The following is a 25,332-nucleotide window of genomic DNA, read 5'->3' on the forward strand; positions in this document are numbered from 1 at the left end:
AAGAAAACGTGAATGCATCTCACTCGATCACCACGCACACTCGCTGTCAAAACACTGAAATGAGAGAGCACGGTAGCAGCAGCAAACGAATTTACTTTCGTGCTGGCTCTCGCTTCAATGTGAATTAAGCAGCAAAAACTGCAAACACGAAGCTATCAGCACTCGGTGCTTGCATCCTGTCCCCATCAGATTGCTATCAAGATAGGGCCCATGCGGCCGTGTAGCCACATCATATGCAGTAGTTGCCGGAGTAGCAGCTGCCTGTGCGCGACGAGACTGCGCACTTCCTCCCCACTTTCCTCCCTTGTGTGCGCGAGAGATTGAGCCACCATCGGTGGCTAGCCTTGGCATGCTTTCAGTCGCATATACACCATAGGGCGCACGGCAATATTGCCCTTGAACTTTATATGAAACATCATGGCAATGCCGCCGCCGGCTTAAGTGCGCCTGGAGTGTCCATATAATTGCTATCGCAATAATAAACCACAGTAGTTCATAACTCTAGCCTCTCGTTGCGATCTGTTGAAGCACATTTACAAGCACGCTGTCGATACATTAAGAAAAATTTATTTATAAACAACTTCTTCGACTAGACTTTGAACTTTCAATCACTATTGCAGAATGCATGTTTTTGTGATTGCTGTCACTAATTAAAAATCTACAGGCACTATTACCAAAATTTTCATGCAGTAAAGTTTCAATATCGGAGTAATTCTGCTTAAAAATTCAGCTTAAGACAGTTACAGTACACTGCTTGTGTTGGTTTATTCTGTCTCTTCGTGGTTTCAAAGTGCGCTGCCATATTCCATTATTTCACCAAAATTCAGGCTGGCCTGCTCCAAATTGCTTCAAAATGAAATTTTGTCTGATCCAGAGTGCTCCAAAATGCAATTTCACTCCAAAATGACTTTGGGCAGTCTCACCTATGTTAGTGGCATCCAGTTTTAACAGCAAAGCAAACTGAAACGTTCTGAAAGTAAAGTGATATTCAAGACTGACAGTGCAACTTCCGGTGCCTGCAGTTGCTCCCAGCATGAGCACTGCTCAAAATCAAGGCCTTTGAGATTGCTTTCCAGTATCCTGGGAGCCATTGCTGGGTGTACAATGTAGTCAACACCTATCGTACACATGAAGGAAGGAAATACTAGGGTGAGCATCACGTAACAACCTTGTACTCCCAATCACGTGATGGAAAGTGGTGTTTTCTAGATGGTTTGTGCTACTCTGAACAAGTGGCACAGCAAACAGATGAACTTGGCAATCACAATAAGTTGTAACTTTTCAATTCATTTTGTTAGTCATGGTCATGCCACTGTAATCATTTCGTCATCCCAATGCTCTCGTGCTGTTGTCAAGCAATCGTTGTCATTCTGGCATTGTTGGCCTTTGTCGGGATACTGTTGTCTTAGTGCCATCATGCCATCATTTCAGCAACTTCATTCCAAGGTAATCATTCCGTGGTCATCATTCCTGGTCATCATACTGTGGTCGTCATTGCATCATCTTCATGCGATTGCCATCATTGTGTTGTCGTTTTATCGTCTTCATACTGTCACTTTGTCTTCATGCCACCTTCTTTTTGCTGGCCGTCTTCGTGCCATGGTCGTTTTGCCGTCTTCATAGTCTTGATCACGGCATCATGGGATCATGATCATTCCATCACTGTTAATCCATTGTTTAAGACTGCATCCAGCTGATTTGGGGTTTGTTTTGGCATAGCTTGCGTGATGTGTTGTGTATGAACAGAAAAATTGCAGTACATTTATCTGGTAACTTTTGTTGTGGATAAATATAAAGATTGCAGGAGATTACATGTTGCGCAGAATTACTTGTGCATATTGTTACATTGTAGTGACATTGAAAAACACAATAGCTAAACTGAATTGTGAAACTAACTTTTTATTGGGTAAACTTTTGCCCACGAAAGCAAGTGACACTCGAAGCATGATAGTGGTGAGCACAGTCACCGATCCATGAAATATGAGCAGCGGGTCAAACGCGTAGGACACATGACTTGTCAAACGTTCCAGCATAATTGCTGGTGCCCACACGCCTTCCAAAAAGTACTACACAATTCTTGTTGCGCGTACAGTCGGGTTGCACAAGGTGTGGTGACAATTTGATTGCAGCTTAGTCAAGCTGTAGTATCCGCAGCTTTTTCGCCATCTCCACTTTTTCACAGATGTTTTTGTTTGGTGAAAATAAAACACTTACTGAATAGACAATGGATAGCACCATCGATAACATTCGAAATATTTCTGAATCATACAGGTGTGTCCTCTGCCGAGTGATAATGTTTAACATTTAACAAAAGCGGGGACAGGAGAAGGATGAACAAGTACATGTGTCAATATCGCATTCAATCAACCACTTCACTAAAGCTTTGCTTTGCATAGATTCCAACGTGCAGGTTGGAAAAGCATAATTTTGGTTATTTATTTACTATATATGGTAGAACCCCTTTGATATGCTTTTCAAGAAACTACAGAAAAAAATGTAACAGCCAGGAAAACATAACAGTGAAGAAGGCTGCAAATCGCCACAGCAACACTAGTAAAAATTCGGTCAGCACAATTATTAGGTTCCTCGGCATACATACTGTCGCCAAGGGCAGTGTGTGTGCCCATGTGCGACTAATGGACGCTTGCTATGTTCTGTGACAGCGGCCCCTTCCACTCTAGATGTGCTTCACCACAATATCCTGTTTGCTTCACTGCATAACCCAGCTTTATTGGCGGCGAAGAGTTACGGAGTCTCCATCTATCGGAAGCGCCTCGCTGGCGTAGTAGGAGGGATCACGCGGCGCGCTCCTCATAGGTTTTCCTATCAGCGCTCACTGAAAACACCACGCGCGAGCTCTCACTTACATTTCTGTAAGTACTTTCGAAACGAGAGATTTTACTGTCTAAATAATAATCTAATAATAATAAGCACAGAATCGTTTACAGATGCTATCTCTTTACCGAATATGTACAGTGAACGCCACTGCACGCGGTCGCCACAATGTAGTCTCCCGAACCGGCTTCTTGTGTGAAAGGTAGGTAAACGCTGAGAGCAAACTATGTGAAATATGTTCTTGCAGTGTTTGTATAACTAAATGGAGCGTAATAGAATGAAGCCTCATTGCAGTGATCGCACAGATTCGCAGCGACCGACTGCGCGTCTGCATGCTTGTCTGCGCACTCTTTCACTTTCGCCACGTGCGCGTTTTCACACCATGCCACGAGCTTTAGGGCGCCGAATATGACCATTTGACAGTATACAAGCAACCATTGTTGCGTGGGCGCTATCAGAGCTGTTCAAAAATAATTTCATTGTAGAGACTTCGATGCCTAAGGGACTGTGATGTGCCGTCGTGACGAATCAATCTTTTTTTTTTCTTCTAAATTCTCGGACGTTTCAATATTATTTCTTGAGTTGCGTCGCACTGTATGTTTATCGGTGTTCTCAGCGTGTGATTTCCCGCTCCTTCATTTTTGTAATCCCGTGTATTAAATCATCACACAAACATGACCATATGCCATCTTCTTATTTAATTTGCTTCTTACCGCTCCCTTTCCACTTCAGTGAACTTGCCAGTATCTATAGCATCGACAAGTTCTTAGGCGAAACAGTCATGACATCAGTCGGGCAGTGGACTCGGGCGAGAGTCTCAGTGCGCATTTACCGAACATCGAAGGTCCGGTGCCGTAGCAGAAATCTTCCTCGCGTCTGTTCTTGCTGCATACCCGAGTTGTAGCCGATCAGTTTGCCGTTTTTATGTTTCGCGAGCCATGTTTCACGCAGCTTCTTGTCCTGCGGCTACGTGTGAATAAGGCTGACACTGGGGCCCCGTTGTGTATGTTCGGCACTGCGGCACTGAGCAGTAGTCTGCCATGTTGCGCGCCTTCAAAGACAGCCACTACCTATTGTAGTGCTTTCAAGCGTTGTAAAGGAGACACTCGAAGTGGGAAAGTCTCGCCACTAAATGAGATCCCCAGCCTACGAGGGAATTTAAACTCTCGTTTTCAGCTCGCTTCGGCGCTCTCGAAGCAGCTGACGCGGCCGCTATGTCCACGTGATTCCTAATAGCACGTCATGGCGACGGTGGCGCCAGCTTTTCTAGTGGTGGAGCTTGAGGCCAATTGTGGTGAAGCAGACTAAAGTGAACCGGCGATTATGCAATGGCAGCAAGACCCTTGCGGGCCCCAAAATAAATGTAGCTCGGCGCTGAGTTGATTTGGCCCAGTGTGCATGGTCCCCTATAGATTTTAACTGATGCCCACTTCTTCAGGTGCTTCATCACCTTCTCAGTGCATGTTATTTCCTGTTATGCTTGTCTAGCATGTTGTCTGGCTTGTGCAACTTTGGCTGCTCGTTGGATTGTGTTGCGAGTCATCCATGACTTCCTGTTCCAGGAGTACATCGCAGAAATACTGTTGCAGTTGGTCATGCACCTGGGCATTTGGAACTTCCTTATCATAAGACTGCAGCATCGTGCTACCATCCATATTGGCAGCCGGCAGAACTGTTATACAAACCTTGCTTTGCTTGTTGTGGGTGGTGCGAAGAGTGTTGCAAGAAAGCCTGCCACTGGTCACCGGAGTGCATATGGTCAAATGATGCTTCTTGTGCGATAAATATGGGCCTGTGGCCTAGAGTGTAGAAGTCGGAAACACCTACTGCACCACCGCTATGTTCAAATGTGTTGCGGGAAAGCCTACTGCCTGTTGTGAGAGGGCACACAGTCTGGGGCTGCAGACTTCAATTTATCCATTTTAGGTCCGGCAACATTTGATACAGAAAGTTGAAAATGCATGCGATTTTTTTCTGATATGGGAAAAGTTCTATATAAGCAACAATTCAATATATCCGTATTCGATCAATCAAGCTTCTACTGTATTTATTTGTTGATATGGTTGCCTCAATAGTGATTTTATGGTCAGTTGAAGATATACAGTGCATACAAATAAAAAAACATTAATCTGAGGAAGCAATTCTCACAAGTTAACAAATGCCAATTAGAAACTGATAGTCATGAAAGCTACACAAATGCTCAGAACATTGCACTCTAGTCAAAAGTGAGATAGCAGATTGCAGAGAAGTCGCATATGCAACTGAGTAAGATGGGGCAATGACGAAATTTTGACACATAATGGCATTCATTTTCCCCCTTGGCAACAATGTTTGCTCACTACAGAAATGTTTATGAACAGATTGTAGGTGAACTAAGTGTCGCAAGGTGTTGCTGTCTATGCACTCTCTGGTGCTCCAGTACAGTCAAACCCATTTACAACACCTGCCGTGATTGCTCAGTGGCTATGGTGTTGGGCTGCTGAGCACAAGGTACCGGGATCAAATGCCTGCCATGGTGGCCGTATTTCGATGGAGACAAAATGCGAAAACACATGTGTACTTAGATTTAGGTGCACGTTAAAGATACCTAGGTGGTCGAAATTTCCGGAGGCCTCCACTACGGCGTGCCTCATAATCAAAATGGTTTTGGCACGTAAAACCCCATAATCAAAAAATACCATTTATAACAAACTCGATAGTTGCGCAGGAAGTGGTCGTTATATCAGTAGTTCGTTGTATACGGACTCTCCCTTAAACACGCTAAAAAGTTGACGCTGAAGCTGGCGATGACGGTAACGATTCAGCAACACTAACTGCTAATTTCATTTAGAAATGTGCATCTAAAGAATGAGACGCATCATATAGCTTTTCCAAAAGCGTGCCTGGTTCCAATCTCCCATCATTGCGAAACTGCGAGCACAGGTGCCATTTTTTGAGAGCTTGTGATTTATTCTACTAGCAATGGGACATGGCTGTATTCTGCACATGAGAGCAAAGTATTCTAACTTGCTGGAAGTGTAAACTACAGAAACCACTGCGGCATGCTGCCATTCTGCGAAGGTTTCAGCATTGCGACTCCTTGTCAATTGCACAAGAGCAGTGAAATTACGTTATCAATGTTGCTTCGGGCGAAAAAAGTGCAATGTGCGAAAGGTCAAGTGCTACCACAAACTGTTAGTAATTAGCAACACGTAAATGAAGTGCTGCCAGAACGTGGTCTCCTGATAATGCCGTAGTAACCGTCGATCCTTGCCAGTGGATGCCCCACGCCCTGCTGTTCTTGCTGTATGGCTCCTCCCTGGAAATGCGCCTTGAAAGCGTGTGACCTTTTTCGTGGCTTTTGAAATCTGCCAGCAGTCTCTCGCTGATCTCGAATGCCGCATCATCATTGCCATTGGACTGGAACAGGGCACGCGCTGCTGTGTGCCCAGTTCGGTTGCACTTTCATGCTTTGGTACCTTGCGTGCGTCCTCTTTTTTACTGTGACAGAGTTCGAAACATTCGTTGAACATTCATTAAATTGCCGTAATGTTACATTATATCTGGAAGCAATTTCAATAGGCAGGGTCTGAAAACTGTAAGTGCACTTAAACAGGGTCATTATAACTGATAGATTGTTATATCTGGGATGGTTATAAGTAGATTCGGCTGTATTTTGAAGCAGCTATTGACGGGCCATAACATGGCCTTTCAACTAGTAACAGTTTGTCGTGACTGACAGTTGAGTGGAGTGGTGAAGAAATGAAGGAACCGGGCTCTCATTCGCTTTTAACTCAAAATTTCTATTTGAAATTGCTGCCGTTAAGCTTCTCCCACTGACAGCAACAGCCATTTTCGTGTGGCTTGTGTGACATCAAGTGCAGGGCCACTGCTGTGTCGTCTGCTTTAAAAAATTTGGAAATCATGGTGTAACAAGGACATTGCCATCACATTGAGCATGCAATTTCTCCACTGGTGCGATACAAACGGCACAAACCAGAGAACACCTGCAGAAACTATCTCTGGCTTATCCCGTGATGCACATGCGAAAACAAAACTGCTTTTATACTGCACACATTTGACCACACAAAATGCACTTCAATCTGTCAGTGTTGCCAAACTGCTGTACGGTTCAATTGAGATATAAAAAAAAAATGCTAATTTTGGAAAATGCCAAATGGGTTCAAATATCGCCAGCTAGCTGTAGGATGCGTGCTGTTGAACATGCAATGATGAAGCTAGAAAACTTCGTTTCATGGCTCCTTTAAATACAACAGAAGACATTCGCAATGCGCCACATTTGGGTGTCTGAAAGCACAGCTGTGTTTGTTTGGCAGGCACAGCTGGAGTCCCTAGAGTCCCAGCGATCAACGCTGGAAGCCGAGAGGGCACGGCTGGAGTCGTCCGTCCATGAGCTCCGTACCAGAGTGGCAGAGCAGGAGGAGCAGATCAACGCCGGCGAGCTGGACCGCCGCAAGTTACACAACACGCTGCAGGAGCTCAAGGTGCGTCCTGTAACAGGGGCCCTATTCACAACCACCTTTAACTTGTGACTTCTGCCCTCTAAACTTTGAAAATGCTGCCAAATGCTAGAGTGCTTCAAAAAATTACTGCTTCAGTCAAGCACTTCTTCAACATAGTAAAAAAACTTTGCCGATTTGTCATAGCGGCATCAGTGAACTTGCGCGCCAAATATTACTGCACTGCATGCAGCAGGGACTTTACAGTCTGGTGTCAAACACAGCAAAAATCACTTGCTTCCACTTCCACAATGCCATCATTCAGCATTGTCTAAAGCATCTGGACCCACCAATGCTTTTGGATGATTTCGTGATAGCGAAAGCATTCTCAGTAGTACATAATTGCTAATTTCTAGGTAAATGAAACATACATATCGCTGCTACCTCAAAAAAACAAAAAAAAAAACAGGAAAATCATTTCGTCTTTGCACTGCGCGTAGCTGTGCCTGCTTTGTGAGGCCTCTGAGATGGCAGCGGGGTGCTGTGGCACTAATCTTTTGACTGGGGCTTGCCCTCTTGGTTTTTGTGCTGTCTTGCTTCCAGCACGATAGCGGAGACGAAAAGAGAAAGCAGGGTGTCGAAGCAGTAACTCCACTCATAGTTCAAGGATTAAAAAAATATTTGCACCGTGAGATTCATCAGGCGACATCCTTTAACAGTGAGATCATTCTATCAGCAGTCAGATAAGTGTTTCAAGGACCGTTTATTTGACCCTGACGGGACTGACAAAATTGATCAAGTTATCTGATGGGTCAAATTAAAGAAGATATAGAAAAAAATACACACACAGCTGATTCATTTGGTGAAATTTTACACTCCTCTGAATCAGATGCACGCACACTTTGTGTCTAAAGTAGAAAGAATGTAGAAATGACATTAAAGCTCCTAAACAAAGTAAAAATCTAAGTGAACCAGATTTTCTGGTGAGCGAAATAGGCAAGGGTCTAATATGTTGCATAGTAACGGCTGGTCTCCTACAGTCAGCTTTGCCGCAAGGTTTATAGTCGGCTTTGCTGTGATGCACTTGTGTTGTGCTGTACAGCATAAAAATGTTGCAAAGATGGTTTTGGTTTTCTATTTCATTGCACCGTGCAAGAAATCTTTAGCCCAATTGAAAAAGGGAAAGGCACGCATTAGAATCGGGTAAATACTATAGTCGGAGATTATGAGCTACAGTTATTGCATGAAAATGTTCCTAGGGCAGGCCAGGAGTAGGTGTTTTTGATAGATTTGACATGTGTTCGGTGCATTCACTGCCTCCAAGCTCCATTAAGACAAATGTTGCCACTAAAGGGGTCGCTATTGGAGTCACCATAGGGTTCAGGCACATGCACGCCAACTGGTGAAGTTTGAATTATCTGGGAAAGGCCATCCTTAGAATCGAAATGACGAAAGTTTGGGTCTGTAGAAATGCATGGGCGCCAACCAGGAACCTTTGGTTGGGATCGAATTACCGGAGTCGTATTAGCAGAAGCCACCTGTATCAACTAATTACCAAATTTTGACCATTAACTTCTAACTACTTTGCGACACGTGATTGCGATCAGCTCCAAGAAAAGGTATACGAAAAAATTGCCGCTTTATTGTCTCTCGGCCATCGAGCGGAAGCTGCGGATGCACGCAACAGCACGCTGCAACATAGACCCGTCGCCATCTGCCACGACATACATGGTCGTCGACATTGCTGTTGTCAATGAACTGCTTTGCAAGACTATGTGCCAGAAGTGCGAAGGCAGTGTTTCAATCTCCAGAGGTGCAAATTATTACGGCATTGCGGTGCAACTGAGCCTGGGATGAGACTTTTGCGACTGTTTCGAAATGAAATTGAGCTCACGGCGCAAGTTGGGAACAGTAAAATCCAACCTGTTTGAGAGGAACATTCTTGCGGCCCATGCAGTTCAATGTACTGGAAATGGCCAAACATTGCTCAACGACTTATTTTCTGCTATGGAGATATCCCACAGAGGCCTGCACCACACGACGTACCAAGGCCATTTGAAGGGAAGACTAAACCCAGCTGCAATGGAGGCTTGTGAAAAGGTGGTTTCTAACTCTGCTTCAGCAGTAAAGGAACCTTACAAAGTGTTGAATTTCAGAAATACCAGAAATGTTGCAGTTTGTTTCGATGGCACTTGGATGACTACAGGCCATCTGTCTCATATTGATGTGGGTGCAGTAATCTAGCTGTTTTTAGGATATGTGCTAGACTTCAAGGTACTATCAAAATTTTGTCTTCGCCGTAAACATGCACCACCAAAGGAAGATTCTGGGTACAGTACCTGGGAAGAAAATCATGTATGCGAGAAAAATACTAGTAGTAAATCGGGCCAGATGGAACCAGAGGCAGCTGTTGCCCTCTTTGAGCGCACTCTGTCACGCCATGGTTTGCACTTCACAATGTTTTGCAGTGGAGACAGCTGATGTTTCCGTGCACTTGAAGAGGCCAAAGTTTGTGGTTACATAAATGCAGAGAAGGAAGACTGCATTAACCACGTGCAGAAGTGGATGGACACTGCTCTTTGCAACCTCATCCAGAAGTGCAAAACAAAGCATGATGAAAGTCTGAGCGGCAAAGGTCGACTGACAGGTGAACCGATTACAAAGCTCTCCAATTATTATGGCAGGGCACTGAAGTGTAATGTTTCACCACAGATGGTATGCACAGAGCAGTAATGGCAACCTACCATTGCACATCTTCAACTGATCAAAACCCAAATCGCAGCCTGTGCCCAAGTAGTGCAAACAGAATGCTGCTACTGCTAGAGGAAAACTTCCAAAGCAATGGATCTTGCCAGGGCATGCTAGTAATGCACTCCTGCCTGTCTATGAATGACTTGCTGACACACACCCAAAAAAACATACTTGCAGCGCTGTCACAGAGGCAAGACACAAAATGCAAACTAGTCGCTGCATTCTGTGATCTGGTCCCTCATGCAAAAAACCAAACATGCCTCCAAGCATGCCTGGCTCAGTAGCATTACTATTTTTGTTAGAATCAAACCTAGCGGGCTAGAATATTATTCAAAATTTGATTTAAAAAAAAATGCTTGTTACATCATAACTGCAGTGTAAAGGGGGCTTGAACTTCTTCAATCAATGAGATTTCACTTTTGCTTTGAGACTCTTTCTAGCTTTTCTGTGGATAATAAAAAAAAATGCTTCTTCGTCTTCTGTGGTAGGGCAACATCAGAGTCTTCTGCCGCCTTCGTCCACTGCTGCCGTCGGAGGCTGCTCCGCAGCAGCCATTTTTGTTGCTGCCAGACGAGCGGACAGTCGAGGTGATGCGGACAGACCCGGAGGTGAGTGGGAACTGTCACTGCCTCACCTTGTGATATTGATGAAGGGTAGCGCAATCTTTAGTGCTAGCAGTTGGGTTGCAGTCAAGATCCTGGTTGTACTTGGTAAACCCAGCTATCTGTAGCAAGTTTACAGAATGTCGCATTGATAAGGCAGCCAGGTACACATAGCACTTCCTGCTGAAAGGCTGGATAATTTGTCCTCAAGTTTTTAAGGAAGATGGGCTTTTATACTACATTTGATGGAGTGTTTGCTTCAAAATAACTTCAGTTTGGCCTAGCTGGTGTTCACTGCATGTCATATTGACCGCAAATAAAGACACTGCCCGTGTCATTTTTGTGTTCTCTTCTGCTGTCCCAGTCTTTTCGGTCAGTATGATATGGAGTGTTTGCTGCTTATTCCCATAATAAAATGGAACCAATGAAAGTTTGTGGAGGGTGAATTGATGCTGCTTGAAAACTGCCTGCTTTTAATTGAAGCCACAATATGGCGACACCATTCACCACTGTTATGGCAGAACATGTGAGCACCACATGTAGTTGTGCCACAGCGCACGCTCTAGCTTTATTCTACAGTAGACTTCCGTTAGTTGGACTCTGGCTAATTCTGTTTTTCTGGCTAATTCTGGATGGTGCCCACGCATATAAGCCCAAACTTTCACTATTTCTATCCTAAAATTGGCGTGCCCCAGATCATTTGAACTTCACCACTTGGCATGCGTGCGCCTGACCTCTAGGGTGGCGCCAATAGAGAGCCCTTTAATGGGAGCGTCTGCCTTCGCAGAGCTTCGGGGACGATAAATGCGTGTTTAACACATTCATTGTCATCTCCCGTCAAAAATGCCCATTTTCAGCCTACTCTATAATTGTTTTCAAATATTAACTGTAGCTCACAAAGTCTAATTACATTATCCGTGCAATTTTAATGCGCAATATTGTTTTCTTTATCTGAAAATTTGGTGAAATTGCCTGTGCAGTGCAATCAGGCACTGTGCTAAAGCCAGTGTCAAACCCAATTTCTCTCATTTTGGTTTTTCTTCTGATTTATTGAAAACAGTTCAGTTCTGGTTCAACTTCGGAGTGAAAAATAAAGGTTCAAAGAACCGGTTCAAGTTCATTTGCCTAAATGAAGAACAGTTGATGCAAAATGGTGCAAACTTGTTTTGTACAATAACTTGGCACTGCTGCTAAGCTGCACTGGATGATTACACCTGTTGACTGTTTGTCCTTCAGGCCACACACAGTTACGAAAGAATATGCAGATCAAATGCCAGTGCTGTAATATATGTGAAGCAACACTTTATGAGGAGGGAGAGAATACGTGGTGGAAATGCAGTCTTCCAGCTTGCTACCCTGCTCAGGGGGAAAGGGAAGAGGATAAAGCAAGGAACTGAGGAGTAATTATGAGGACAGGCAGTAGGGTGCGATTATATACACGTTTGTATATGAAGGACCCATTCAGTCTTAAATCTAGGCCTCGCTTCAGGGGAGACATGGCTTCCAAAACCAATTTTGTTAATTTTAGTGTCAACTTGATGATATTTAACAGTATTCAGTTTTTTTCTGCCGCTTGTAAATATCTAATCAGATTTTGTATATCTGCATTAGAACAAATGATGCAAAGTTTTTAATACAGAAATTCAGTCAATTTCTTATGGGACTTTTCAAAAACTTAGCTTTGTCAAAAGCAAAAACAAAGTAAGCTCACCGTCGCTTGCACCGCTCTAAGAGGGCTTTGCACATGAAGTCGGGCAGGCTGTTTTTGTGGGCTGGAGGTTGCTCGCCCTTTGCCACAGCTCGGTTGTAGCTGCACCAGGATTCTAACCTTTCGAGACAAAGGTCAGGCTTGGGGGCATCATCAGTTGACGATATATGGCGGGCGCAGGGTAGCCTCAACTGCCCTCTTCATGCCTGGTACGTCATTCTTGCGAATCCTCAGGTTGCCCAGCCATAATTTATCTTCTTGATCCTGTCCTGGGTGAGCCGTCCCTTTCCTCCAAATGACTCACCTTGCTCACCTTGGACCTTCTTTTTGTCAACCAGCCCACGCAAGGCTGCTCCCATGCGCTACCATGATGCAGTTTTTCTTGTCTATCTTGATGAAGCCGTAAAGAGCTTGCTTGGTCAAGGCATGGAATGTCCTGCTGTCGCCATCAGAGGGCATTGTCTTGTAACGCAGCTTACTTGTCAAGGGATCTCTGAAACATGAGCACTGCAGCTTTCACCTCCATTTGCCTGGCATTAGTTTTTCTGGCACTCTGGAAGATGTTTCGCGTGCCAAGCCACATGCGCTTGCTCATTGGATTTTGGACCATGTGAGCAGCCCAAGTAAAAGTTTGACAGCACAACGTGGTCAAGGGCGAGCCCACTTGTACATCTCAATGATGCACCCAACACCGACGTGCAAACTGCGACTGCATGTCAGCCAGGTTCCATCATAAATGACGTCTATGTTCCCTGGTGGGTTTCCCAAGTCTTTGTAATGTTCCTTGATTTCGGCCACACTTGCAGCCTCGCATTCTGTTGCAGCACCACTGCTGCACGTTTGAACCATCATGTTCATATGGCCCTGGTAGGTCTTGTGGTGTAAGCCACGATGAGAAATGTTCCTTGCGGCAAAGAAGTTGGAGAGGGCTGTTGCTCCCTTACCAATGCTCTGCATGGCTTTCTTAGCTTGGACATTTACTTAGAACGGCGTTATTTTTGCGTCACTAGCCACTCTTGAAGAAAATCTCTTCGCGCATGCCACACGTGGAGCCCAGCACAAGCTTGGTATAGAGCACGTACTCCTTGGCGGGGCCCTTCGAAAGCATCGGCGTTTTCTTTCTGCACACAGGACATGGCATAAGTCCAAAAAATTCTTGTACCACGGATAAATCCATGATCGCAAATTCCGTTCCGTTGTCATTGACATCCTCTTTCGTGTCAACACCCAGCAGCTCAAACTTTCGCTCCGTTGCAGACTGCGATGCCAGGCACATTTTTGCCTTATTAGTGATCGCTGCGCGCTTGCTACTTTCTTCGGCCATGAGGAAAACAGTATCTATACGGTTTGTGCCAACACACGAGGCGTGGGTGAATGAAGTGTTCATGCTAGACGTACCGAGATGCAGCTCGGAACTCGATGTGGCAGAATGGTCAGGCGGACTAGCAACCCGCACCTCCGGGTGCATGAAAGGCCTATCCGTCTTCCGCCACACATTCCACGGCCGTCTTCACACCTTGCCGAATGCTTGATGCGTAGTAGTCTTCAGACGACGATCTCCTCCAGCCATTCGGGCAGTGAAAAAGACACCTTTTGGAACATTATCGAGAAGTGAGCAGCTGAACAAACGTTCACAGCTGCGTGATAAAACTACAGAGAGAAACATGCAGCTCACACGAGAGCGACCAGCCTGTTGGGTGCGCGAGAATTGGCACCCAAATGGCACCAGACCAATAGGAGCGAGGCACGCGGGGGGTGTGCACGCTTTGGCCAGTCAGTGGCATGGGCGCATCCTTTAGAAATAATGCGATAGCGTCGGTTCCTCCTCGACTACATCATTTTGAACCGACGCAAAATACGCACAAAGAAGGCAGCTTCCAAACAAGCTGAAAATGGCGCCTGCTTGCCACCGCGTTCACAAATGACGACAGCGCGAAGTTCAAACATTTTTGGCAAATTTTTGCTAATGCCGCAGCCACCCTGGCCCGTATAAGTGTTTTTTATTATTTTCCGATTAAATTTAGGTTGTGGAACATTGGGGCATCGTGTAAGCTAAGACTCTCATCATGCCGAAGCTCGGATAAAAAACTCTGAGTGCTCAGCGTAAAAGAAAAATTGGACATCGTTCGTGCTATCAAACGTGGCACAAAAAAGTGGGCGCTGGCACACGACAAGGATCTGCTATTGACCGCGGTGTGTGGCATTTGGAATGCGAAGAAGTTGCTCCGCAGCGCTGCTGCAACTACAAACAGATGTCGGCTACGAGGTTCGACTTTTGCCAAAGAGTCGCCTAACGACAGTCATGAGTACAACACGGAAGGCGACAGCAAGGGCAATTCAGGCCCAACAGTGGCAGAAGCTACACATTACTTCAACCTCATGAATGCAATCATCGCGAATAGAACAGCACCCTGCAATGAAAAACAAGACAATGCCCAGGACTTCTGCAGTGCACCATGCCCATGCACAGAGAATATGCAGCGCCAATGAGGAATCTGCCATGCGGGTGCCAAGAAGAGGGGGCAGGCTGAAAAGCTGGCTCAGAGATTCAGTAAGTTGGAGGCCGCCGTCGTCGCTGCTTGGCCGCCGGAGCATAAAACGAAAATAACACTTTTGTCGCACGAAATGAATAAATACTGCATGTTTTTGCGCTTTCATTGCAGTCTCTCCGAGTTCTGTTTCTGACAGGTAAGTGGGCGGTCTCGTACTGTTTCGGTTAAGCAGTACTACCATTTAGTACCTACTTTTTCCGAGCTCCAGCCAACTACGGTTTGAGGTTTCACTGTATTTGCACACCCCTCGTATAAACCTTACACCTACTCTGAACACAAGAGTAGGTGCTGCAAAAGTAGATTTTGCCTGCTCTAGTTGCTGCCCCAAAATGCCAGAGGGCATTTCCTCCACTGTCTTAAGCTTTGGTGTGTGTTGCTTCTGTCTCGTGCGCAGACGCAGCGGCAGACGGCGCTGACGTTCAGCTTTGATCGAGTCTTCCCGGGTGTGGCCAGCCAGGGCGAGGTGTTCGCCGAGGTGTCGCAGCTGGTGCAGAGTGCCCTGGATGGCTACCATGTGTGCATCTTCGCATACGGCCAGACGGGGGCTGGGAAGACGCACACCATGGAGGGTCCCGCGGGCGAGCTTGCGCTCGAGGACGAGCGGCGAGGCCTGATTCCTCGTGCCCTTCACCAGGTCTTCGAGGAGACGTTGAAGCAGCCACACTGGACGGTCAGTGGCATGCGTTCGTCTCGCAAATTCATGGTGCAACGAGTGGGTGCTTCTAGGCCGAAGCTGCCCTGGAAATGAAAACATCCTACTTGGGATGCAACAAGTCTTCTATTGCAGTCATACTCAATGCACTGGAGTGGCTTACAGTCGCTGTTCAACTCCCACCCATGGCGGCCACATTTAAATGGGAGCCTAATACAAAGAATGTTTATGTTGTTAGGTTTAAATTGCATGTTAAAGGAACAATAAGAATCTCTAGCTTTAGTAGTAAATTATGCTTCTAATAAAAGCCACTCTTACTGCGAGTATGCAAGCTAAGCCAGAAAATACACGAAAATGAAGACTGACATCAACGCTGCCATTGAAGGGTTGCTAAATAGAAAGTATATTAGAGCCATTGGAGGCAAACTCCATCACTGGAAAAGCTGGTGCCACCGTCAGCGTGACGTGGCATGAGGGATCACATGGACACAGCGGCCGCGTCCTCTGCTTCGGAAGCGCCGAAGTGAGCTGAAAACGAAAGTTGAAAGTCCTACCTGCGCTGCGGTTCTGATTAAGTGGTGAGGTTTTCCGGCCTTGGGTGTCTGCTTGACAACATTTAAAATCACTATAATAGGTAATGGCTGCCTTTGCAGGTGTGCAGCATGGTAGGCTACTGCTCGGTGCTGCAATGCCGGACGTACGCAACCGATCAAGCCCGGTGTCAGCCTTATTCACACGCAGCCGCAGGAGAAGCTGCGTGAAGCTTGACTCGCGAAACTTAGAACCGGCAAACAGCCATCGGCTACAACTCGGGTATGCAGCAAGCATTAGACGCGAGGAATATTTCTGCTACGGCACCAGGATTGCGCAGTGTTTGGTGAGTAGCAGAAAAGGCACACTGAGACGTTCGCCAACGTTCCCTGTCTGGCTACTGTCGCCACGGTTTGGTCTATAAACTTGTTGATGCTAGATACTGGCAAGTTCGCTGGAATGAAAAGGGAGTGGTAAGCACATTAAATAAAGGCATGGCATATCGTCATGTAAATTAATGCATTGGATTACAAAAAAGAAGCAGCAGTAAATCGCACGCTGAGAAGACCAATAAACATACAGTGTGACGCAACCTGAGCAATAATATTGAAATGTCCAAGAATTTAGAAGGAAAAAAGATTGAATCCACGCGACGGCACATCACAGTCGTCTTAGGAGTCAGTCTCTTGTTAAAATGATATGGTCTTTGAACAGCTCTGATAACGTCCGCACAACAGTGGTTGCTTGTGGACTGTCAAATGCCCATATGCTGTGGCCTAAAGCTCGCAGCATGGTGCGAAAACCCTTTCAGTGAAAGCGAAACATTGTGCGCGGACATGCATGCAGATGCGCAGTCGATCACCGTGAACCCGTGCGATCTCTAAATGCATTGAGGCTTCGTTCTGTTATGCGCCATTTGGTTATACAGACCGCCCACTATAAGAACATATTTGACATAGTTTTCATGCAAACCGGTTTGGGAGACTCCATTGCGGCGACCGCGCGCAGTGGCTTTCACTGTACTTACTTGGCAAAGAGATGGCGTCTGTAAACGATTCTGTGCTTCCAGTCTGCCCAAGATTATTATGTCGACAGTAAAAAATTCCCTCGTTTTGAGAGTACTTACAGAAATGTCCAGGAGGGCTGCCGCGGGGTGTTTTTATTGAGCGCCGTAGGCGAAACCTATGAGCAGCGCGCCGCGTGATCCCTCGCACTACGCAAGGGAGGCGCTTCTGACAGATGGCGACTCCGTAAGTCGTCGCCCCCAATACGAGTAAATTACTTCTATCAAACAACAAAAGAAAACACTCGTACCGTGAAAGAAAGCTTAGTATGCCAGAAAACATGTAAAGATTGAGAACTGGTGGCGTCGCTGTCTTGAACTTCCCACACAAGCTCGCCGTCATGTCACTGATTCAATTTTTTAGCACTCATGATGGACAACAGTTCACTGTAATGGTCATGTTCTGAAAGTTACAAGTTTCAGGAACTTTTACTCTGTCAGAACAGCCGAAACACAAAAACACTGAAATCCATTATGTTCTCTTCTAGAAACCAGTATGGCCCTGCATAACTAGCCAAAATGTAGTTCTCAGTGTATGCTTTTCGTAAAGTCATTGTTTCCTTTTATTGTTCCTTTAACAAGCATACATGATAAAGACCCGCTGTGGTGCCGTAGTGGCTTTCGCATTGCGCTACTATGCCCAAGGGTGTGGAATCAAATCCCATTGCGATGGGGGCAAAATGCAAAAACACCCGTGTACCGTGCATTGGGTGCACGTTAAAGAACCCCAGGTGGTCAAAATTAATTGGAAGTACCCCTTTACGGCGTGCCTCATAATGATATCTTGATTTTGGCACATCAAGCACCAGAATTTATTTTAAGTGCGTGATCGAGATGTGCCGTATTTACTTGCATAATGATCGAACCCCGTAATTTTGTCGTCAAGATTCAATTTTTTTTTCCTTTCCAGTGTAATGATCGCACTGCGAACTTGCCACAGCGATATGTAGTGTGCCAAGTCTAGCTAATGATGATTGCGCTTGCCATCTGTCGAATGCTGTCAAATGCTACGCAGACTCTTGGAAGAAGTACCAAGTGGTCTGAACGCACAAAACATTCTTAAGCAGATGCCCCGTTTCATTCCTTTCATCACTTTATGCACTTCCATAAAAAAAAGCCACAACCAAACTTGCCTTGGCTTTATTATTTGTAGGCTTTATAATGGTTGTGGTCAACAAAAATAAAACAAGCGCGCTTTTCGATTCTTCTCGTTTGCACTCGTGGGCACTCAACAAATCGCGAGCAGCAACATTAGCAACCACGTTTAGTACACTGATACATTAGAAGTGTACCCTATTCATACGCCGACGCTTGTAACACAGCTAAGATATTCGCCCTCCCATAGCAGAAGCGTGCCGTGTTAAGGTAGCAGTGGAGACAAATCCCGCAGTTTGCACAGCACATCCGCCATGCGTTATGTCACTGGCAGCTAAGCACGCCCATCTGTTTCTGTCCCCTCAAAGTGGTCATGACTGTGTTATTGCCGCAAACTTGCCAATAGTACCAATATTATTCATTACTGACATGGAAGAAACTGTTTTAATGCGCGTAATGTACTCGCGAGAAGAAAAAACGCGTTTGGCTTGCTGCCCCGGTCGCCATTTTTGTTTTGGTGTCCCCACTGTTACAGCGGCAGCCGCCTATTTGTTGACCTGTTGTCATCCCACAACAAACGTGGGATGAAAAAAAAAAGGTTTTCTTTTCACAGGAAATTTAACCCGTGTAAGGATCGCACCCTTGAATTCGCGTCAATTTTTTTTACACAAGAGTGCGATCATTATGTGAGCAAATATGGTAATTTGAAGCCTCAGTGGTTCAGGTTGGGTTGTATTTGAGTGCCAAATTTAGATTCGCGCTACCAAAGCTCCGCTCCTTCCCGTCCATACCTTGCAGTACACAATGGTGGCCAGCTTCATCGAGGTGTACAATGAGACCCTGCGAGACCTGTTGGTGCCTCCATCCCAGCTGCAGGCATCCGCACCGCTGCAGCTCAAGATGGTACGCAAGGATGGCCCTGTCGCTGTCGCTAACCTCACCGAGGTCGCCGTCACATCAGCTGAGCAGGTTTGCATAATTTATTAATCTGCTTGCAATACAGCTGAACTCGCAAAAAAGGAATGCCGTCACTTGTAAGCAAATTGTAAATCTGCCGCAGTTCTACCAGAAAATGGGTATTAGTTGTCAGCAGAGATACATACCATTTGACACATACCGTAATATAGTATTGCTTAATGAATGCACCTTCTTTTTTTTTTGCAAAACCGGAGCAAGGTTAAGGGTTGCATGCAGGGTAAATTTTATGGAAACATAAAAAATTAGATAGTAATGATTCAATTTAAATTTGAAAACTAAACGTATTTACTCGATTGCAACTCCACCAATTTTCTGTGGCCAAGAAAAAAATTAAAAAATAACCCGCCCTCGATTGAAACGCGCACCCGTTTGCCGTGACCTAAAAAAAAAGAAAAGTCCTTTACAGTACCGCGCACCTCATTATTTCATATGGAAATATAACTTTCTCTCATTTGGAAAAGCAGATTTACTACCAGTGCCCTAAAGTTGCGATAAATAAAAAAAGTTGCAGATTTGCCCTAAAGACAAATTATCGATTGCGATAGGAAATTAGTAGACAGCCATATGAAAAGTAAGGATAGTAGTTTTGTCGGCCGTATAAACTTCTGAACATTTGCTTACTAACTAAATTACCTAACTAAATTAAATGACTGCAGAAACTCTTTATCAGCACGCTGGAGTGAGGAAGTGCGGTAGCAGGAGGGATGTGCGAATTGACCTTTGTGCGACCTATCACTTCGACGCGAACTAAGCGACGAGAACACAGGGCGGTGCACTTAGGTGCGCAGACTATCGCAGATCGCTTTCAAGATAGGGGTGGCATGGCCATGCCTACCCAGCACCCGCCAGAGTAGAACGCCTCTCCTGTTTGTGCCAGTCCCGCACGCAAGTTTCAGGAACTCCAAATGCCCGTGATGCGGCCCTATTTCCACCAGTCTCTGCACACATGATCACTTTCCTTTTCATTGCGGCATTGGGATGAACTCGGCGTGTCTTCGCAGTCAGCACTTGCATGCTGAGAGAGCAAACGCAGAAAACAGGAAAATGGACAGTGGACTAATCTAAGCACCCATACAACAGCACATGGAGGAAGCCATGGCAGCTAGGCTCGAAGCGCGTACAAGGCGGCCATTTTGAAATGCCGACGGCAATATGGTAACGCAGATTTAGTGTTGTACTCGATTGTAACGCGCACGCAATTTTTGGACCCATTTTATTAGGAAAAAGTACGCATTAGATTTAAGTAAATACGGTACTTTTGCAGTAGAAATACATATCCACTGTTCGCAAACAGTGACAGCTTTTTTTTTATTGCACTTCACTCCGCATCGGAATTGCCTGATCTGTCATCCAAGTCACTGGCTGCTTCTTCGACATCGTGGTCCCGGAACAGCTTATGCTAGCTGCCACTTTTCGCTGGGGATACAGTTTCTGTTATTGCAAGCATCGGGGTGAAGCACTGCTTTTTGCCACCTGCTGTTTTGACCTAGCAGCCTTGTATGTGCCTCTTTCCTTGACCATCCTGCTTATGGGCATGTCGAAGTTTATCAGTGCCTGATCAGTGTGTATGACTCGGTCCCACCGCAGATGAGACAGAGTTCAGCCTTTGCTCACGTTAAGATCAGTTGAGGCAATGCCATGCTTTCTCACCATAGCTCGTGCGCACGTGCTGATCATTTCACGCAGAATGGTGCAGCCTTCCTTTAGCAGGGTCCCGACATACTCGAGCACATCTTCAACAGGTGGAAACTTTCTAGCCTTCGGCCCTCGGAAGCTGCAATGTGCCCAATTTGTAGAGAGCAGCTTGTTATGGTGCTTCCGCCAGTAGTGCACACAAACTTTATCAACACCAAAATGCTTTCCGGCAGTGTTGGAGGGAAATTGCTGTCGCAAATTGCACTTGTGTTTTTAAAGCGAAGCTTGCTTTGCCTCTTCCTTTGACTTTTCCACTGCTGCTGCTGTCGCTGTCTTGCACGCCACATTGGGAGGTGGTTCAGCTCGTGCATATACAGATGTATATGGCAGGAGCATCGCAGAGAGGAAAGGCGAAGCGAGAAACTCGTTTGGACCTTTCCATCACATCGCATGTGCACAATGCCATCTAGAGCTCCCTGGGCATCACCACAATAGCCTTTTGACAGCCGTAATTACCTGTGACGTCCCACAAAGCATTGCAGAAACTGGAGTGCTTACCTCATTACCAATGTGCAAGACCAGAGGGGAGGTAGAGAGCATGTAGGCAGAGAACGGGTAGAACCGATGCAGTCGCAAAACGAGTGAATGACAGACTTGTCGCTCTTTGCTTGCAGTTGCCATACATGGCGGGAGTGCGGGAGGGGGAAAAGGTGACGTGAGAAGGCGAGGAAAACCTACTGCTAGACGAGACAGCAGTTGTGGACGAACTGAATAAATTTAATTTCAGTGTACAGTACAGTACATTTCTGCTATTTCTGAAAAAATAATGGCTATGCAGATTTGTCACGTGATGCAACTGATGTAGGGTATGCAGACACAAACTTGCATTGAAGCACTAGCGTCTAGGCGGCATTACAGAGGCAGCCGCACGTCAAATCAACGCTGCTTTGCTTGCCGCAGTACCTTTGTGGCTGTGCTACTGCTTGAGTTCACATTTTGACAGGGGCGAAATACAGAACACTTGTGTACTTAGGTTTAGGTGCACGTTAAAAAAACCTCGGGGAGTCAAAATTGTTCTATCGTCTGCCAGTACAACATGCCTCATAATCTGATGGTAGTTTTGGCACATTGTGGAGATCTGGTACCTCGCAGGAGTACCAACTACTGCGAGATTGAGCTTAGCGAGCCACTGGACCACGCCAGCCATCGTCTCTCATAGTCTAGTGTGTCGCTGCATGCGTTCTCAGGCCGCAGAAGGGGGGCACCGAGAACTAAGCATGCAAGAAAACGCAGTACAGTTGAAACCCTGCGACTTCGCAACTCTGGCGACAACGAAATATTTTCGTCTCCTCGGCGAATGCCCATAGGATCCAGTGCATTTTGTACCTCTCGACAGCGAAATGTCGCTGTACTACAATCTCGCGTCAACGGAATTTGCTGGAACGTAACCCAGCATGTTACCTACTCGAGCAAGGCTAGCAGTCCCCAAGATGTGCTCAAATGGAATTGCTTTGCACTAAAATTGCTTAAGGTAAATTCACACACATCACAATTGCATGGGTACCACCATTTTTGTTTACAAAAACAACCAAGTGGCAGAAGCGACCGCACCAGAAACGCATTGTGGCCACTACCTTGTTTGTCGATTGCCCATTTGAAGCAGCAGCATGTTGCTACCGACATGTGACAACGGTTTTTGCTCACCTAGTGCAATGTGTAATGTGCGCCTGGGTGACAAAAATGCAGCAAAAACAAGAAAACCCACGTCCCACAGACGTGGAATTGTTTATGGTGTTTATTGGTGGCGAGAATTTGGAGTGGAGTTCTCTCGCGAGTGATGTCACGGCCAGGACGCCGCTCGCTCCGGCTGGCTTGGCTGCTGCACGCGCTTCTTCCTTTCGTGTATGCTTGGGGTCTAAGTGGCCCGAGCCGTACTTGTTGAATGATACGTCAACTTCTTTGTGCTGCCATGCCTGAACCACAGAATTCCTTCTTCAAAAGCGCGTGAGTCGAGAAAATTTGTGGTTTGGATGTCGCAAGCTATGTAGGGTTGAAGGGCTCTACTGGCTTTACAACTCATATATGCGCTGTATCTGTGCATAAATGTTGCGTAAAAATGTCTGCAGATTGAACACACGAAGTTGTGTATGATGCTTCACTAAACAGTTAACATTGCCTTAGTACTTAGCTGTGAGAGACATTGCACTTCATGTGGAAGAAAAATCTTGGTATTTGGTGTCAACATGTTATCCGTGTTAGAGAGACAATGTCCAGCGAAGCTGTCATCATGTTTCTTATTAATTTGGTGAGTTGTTCTAGTCAAATATGACCACTTTATTAATGCGTAAAAGAAATAGTTCTGTGCCTGTGAGGCCCATCGTTGTGTCGTCATAGCCCAAGCAGGGGTTGTCAGTTATGATGGAGCAGCTGTCGAGAAAGCATGACGGGGAACACTGGCAGGGTGATAAGCATCTAGTAAAAACTGGGTGAGCATTATCGCGGTCACTCTTTCGGCCAGGTCCCGAGTGTCTGCGATAATGCTCGACTTGTTCTTGCCACGTGCTTGCCGCCAATGTGTTCCCTCAGGATGGTTTTGCTGTCGGCTGCTCTGTCGCCAAACTCGGAGCCCCTGCTTGGGCTGTGCCGACACATGTGCAGGCATCAAGGTTGTGCGCTTGCTCTAAATTTTTGTGGGATATGAAATGATTCTAGCCTCCCCGAAAAACTACAGCACTGCTGTTAGATTGCAAGAGTGCAATCATGGGAGTGTGTTCATTACAAGAGTATCCACGGTAGTTTTGAAAACTTGTTTAGATGGCATGTAGTGTCATTGAAACAGTTGCACAGTGTTTGTGATCCATGTTTCATTGTTCATAGAGACGAAACAAAAAAGCTTGCACGGGGACAAGTAAAAAATGACGTAGCATACAGAAAAATTTCATGTATGCGTTGCCATTGCTGTCATAGTTCAAATCGTTCAGCGGTGACACAGGACATACGTGAAGGGTACTTGACGTTCATAAAGTCTAGTTTGTCTGATAGATGGCACTTGTTCTGTCTCCTATCTTTTGAGTCGGTGCGTGTTGTGCACTGAATTTTTACTGCTAAAAGCCGAAGCTTTACCCGTTGTCTGTTTTTCCAACCCTCAGATCAGCCAGCTGCTACGGCGTGCACGAAAGAACCGTGCAGTGGCGGCTACCAAGTGTAACGAGCGGTCATCTAGGTCGCACTCTGTGTTCCGGCTCGACATCGTCGGCCACAATAGCCACAGTGGCCTGGGTTGCCGGGGTGAGCATTGACGTCGCTGCATGTGTCACTTGGCAAGGCCAAGCCTTCAGCCGCAAGGACAACGTGCCTAGAGGGTTTGCAGGGAGGACGACCGTCCTGTTTGTTAAAGGGCCTTCATTCTACAATTAATGGAAAGCGGGGCAAACTCTGACTTCCCTGCTGGAATGCATGTAGAAAGGCTCTCATGAGGGAACCATCAAACTGATTGAATATAATTTCTAAAATTAATAAAGGGGAAATCAGATATCCACCCGTTTGCAGTAATTGCTGCAAAAGAAACGAGTTCCTCGAAAAAAAAAAAAAAAGCCTCAGAATTGGAAGAAAAATTTGTCCTGGTCTGGGACTCGAAACCGGGACCACTGCCTTTCCGGCGCAGTCGCTCTACCATCTGACCTGGAACCATCTGGGAACCTCGGAACCCGAGACCACCGCCTATTCGAGGCAGCCGCTCTACCATCTGACCTGGAACCCGGGACCATCTGGGCCCCGGCTTCCCAGATGGTTCTGGGTCAGATGGTAGAGCGACTGCCCCGGAAAGGCGGTGGTCCCGGGTTCTAGTCCTGGACCAGGGCAAGTTTTTCTTCAATTGAGAGGCTTTTTCTGGGTCCCGGGTTCCCAGATGGTTCCGGGTCAGATGGTAGAGCGGCTGCCCCTGGTAAGGTGGTGGTCCCGGGTTTAAGTCCCGAATCAGGACGAATTTTTCTTCATTTGCGAGCTTTTCTTTTCAAGGAACCTGTATGGGCTTCCTTTGTAGCAATTGCTGCTAACAGGTGGATGCTCAAGTTTCCCTTTATTCTGTCCACCTTGCGGGTTTTCCCAGGTCTATTACGTCATTTTCTAAAATTGTAACTTAATTCCAGCATTTCTCATCAATATAATATTTTAATTTAGGGCTGTCAATTATAAATTGCCAGAAAGTCGATAATACAAAAAAACATTCGTTTGTTTAAATCAACACTAAAGACAAGTATTAAGCCCAGCCAAAGCTAAAGTAATACAATGGTGCTCGAGAACGTCTGAGGGGTCAATATTGTCGCGAACAGAGCTTTAGTAATAAAAAATTGAGGTAAATGCAGAATGCGATTAGACATTCGTGTACAGTCAACTCTTGTTACAACTGACCCTGATAATCCAACAAGAAGTCTTTTATCAAAAGTCATAATTTAGTCGAACCTGGTTATATTGAACTCTAAAAAAAAAAAC

General features: G+C 45.8%; 1 protein-coding gene across 1 annotated transcript in view; it reads left to right on the top strand.

Moving 5' to 3' along the window:
- ncd (non-claret disjunctional) overlaps nt 1-25,332 on the top strand; it is a 107,618-nt gene that overhangs the window by 53,141 nt on the left and 29,145 nt on the right. Inside the window, exons 8-12 of the mRNA XM_050171964.3 lie at nt 7,152-7,319; nt 10,514-10,633; nt 15,282-15,557; nt 19,027-19,197; nt 23,991-24,129. Of these exons, the coding sequence (XP_050027921.2) occupies nt 7,152-7,319; nt 10,514-10,633; nt 15,282-15,557; nt 19,027-19,197; nt 23,991-24,129 (874 nt within the window). The remainder of the gene's footprint in view (nt 1-7,151; nt 7,320-10,513; nt 10,634-15,281; nt 15,558-19,026; nt 19,198-23,990; nt 24,130-25,332) is intronic.

Source organism: Dermacentor andersoni, chromosome 6 (assembly GCF_023375885.2).
Source record: "Dermacentor andersoni chromosome 6, qqDerAnde1_hic_scaffold, whole genome shotgun sequence".
NCBI classification, from domain to species: domain Eukaryota; kingdom Metazoa; phylum Arthropoda; class Arachnida; order Ixodida; family Ixodidae; genus Dermacentor; species Dermacentor andersoni.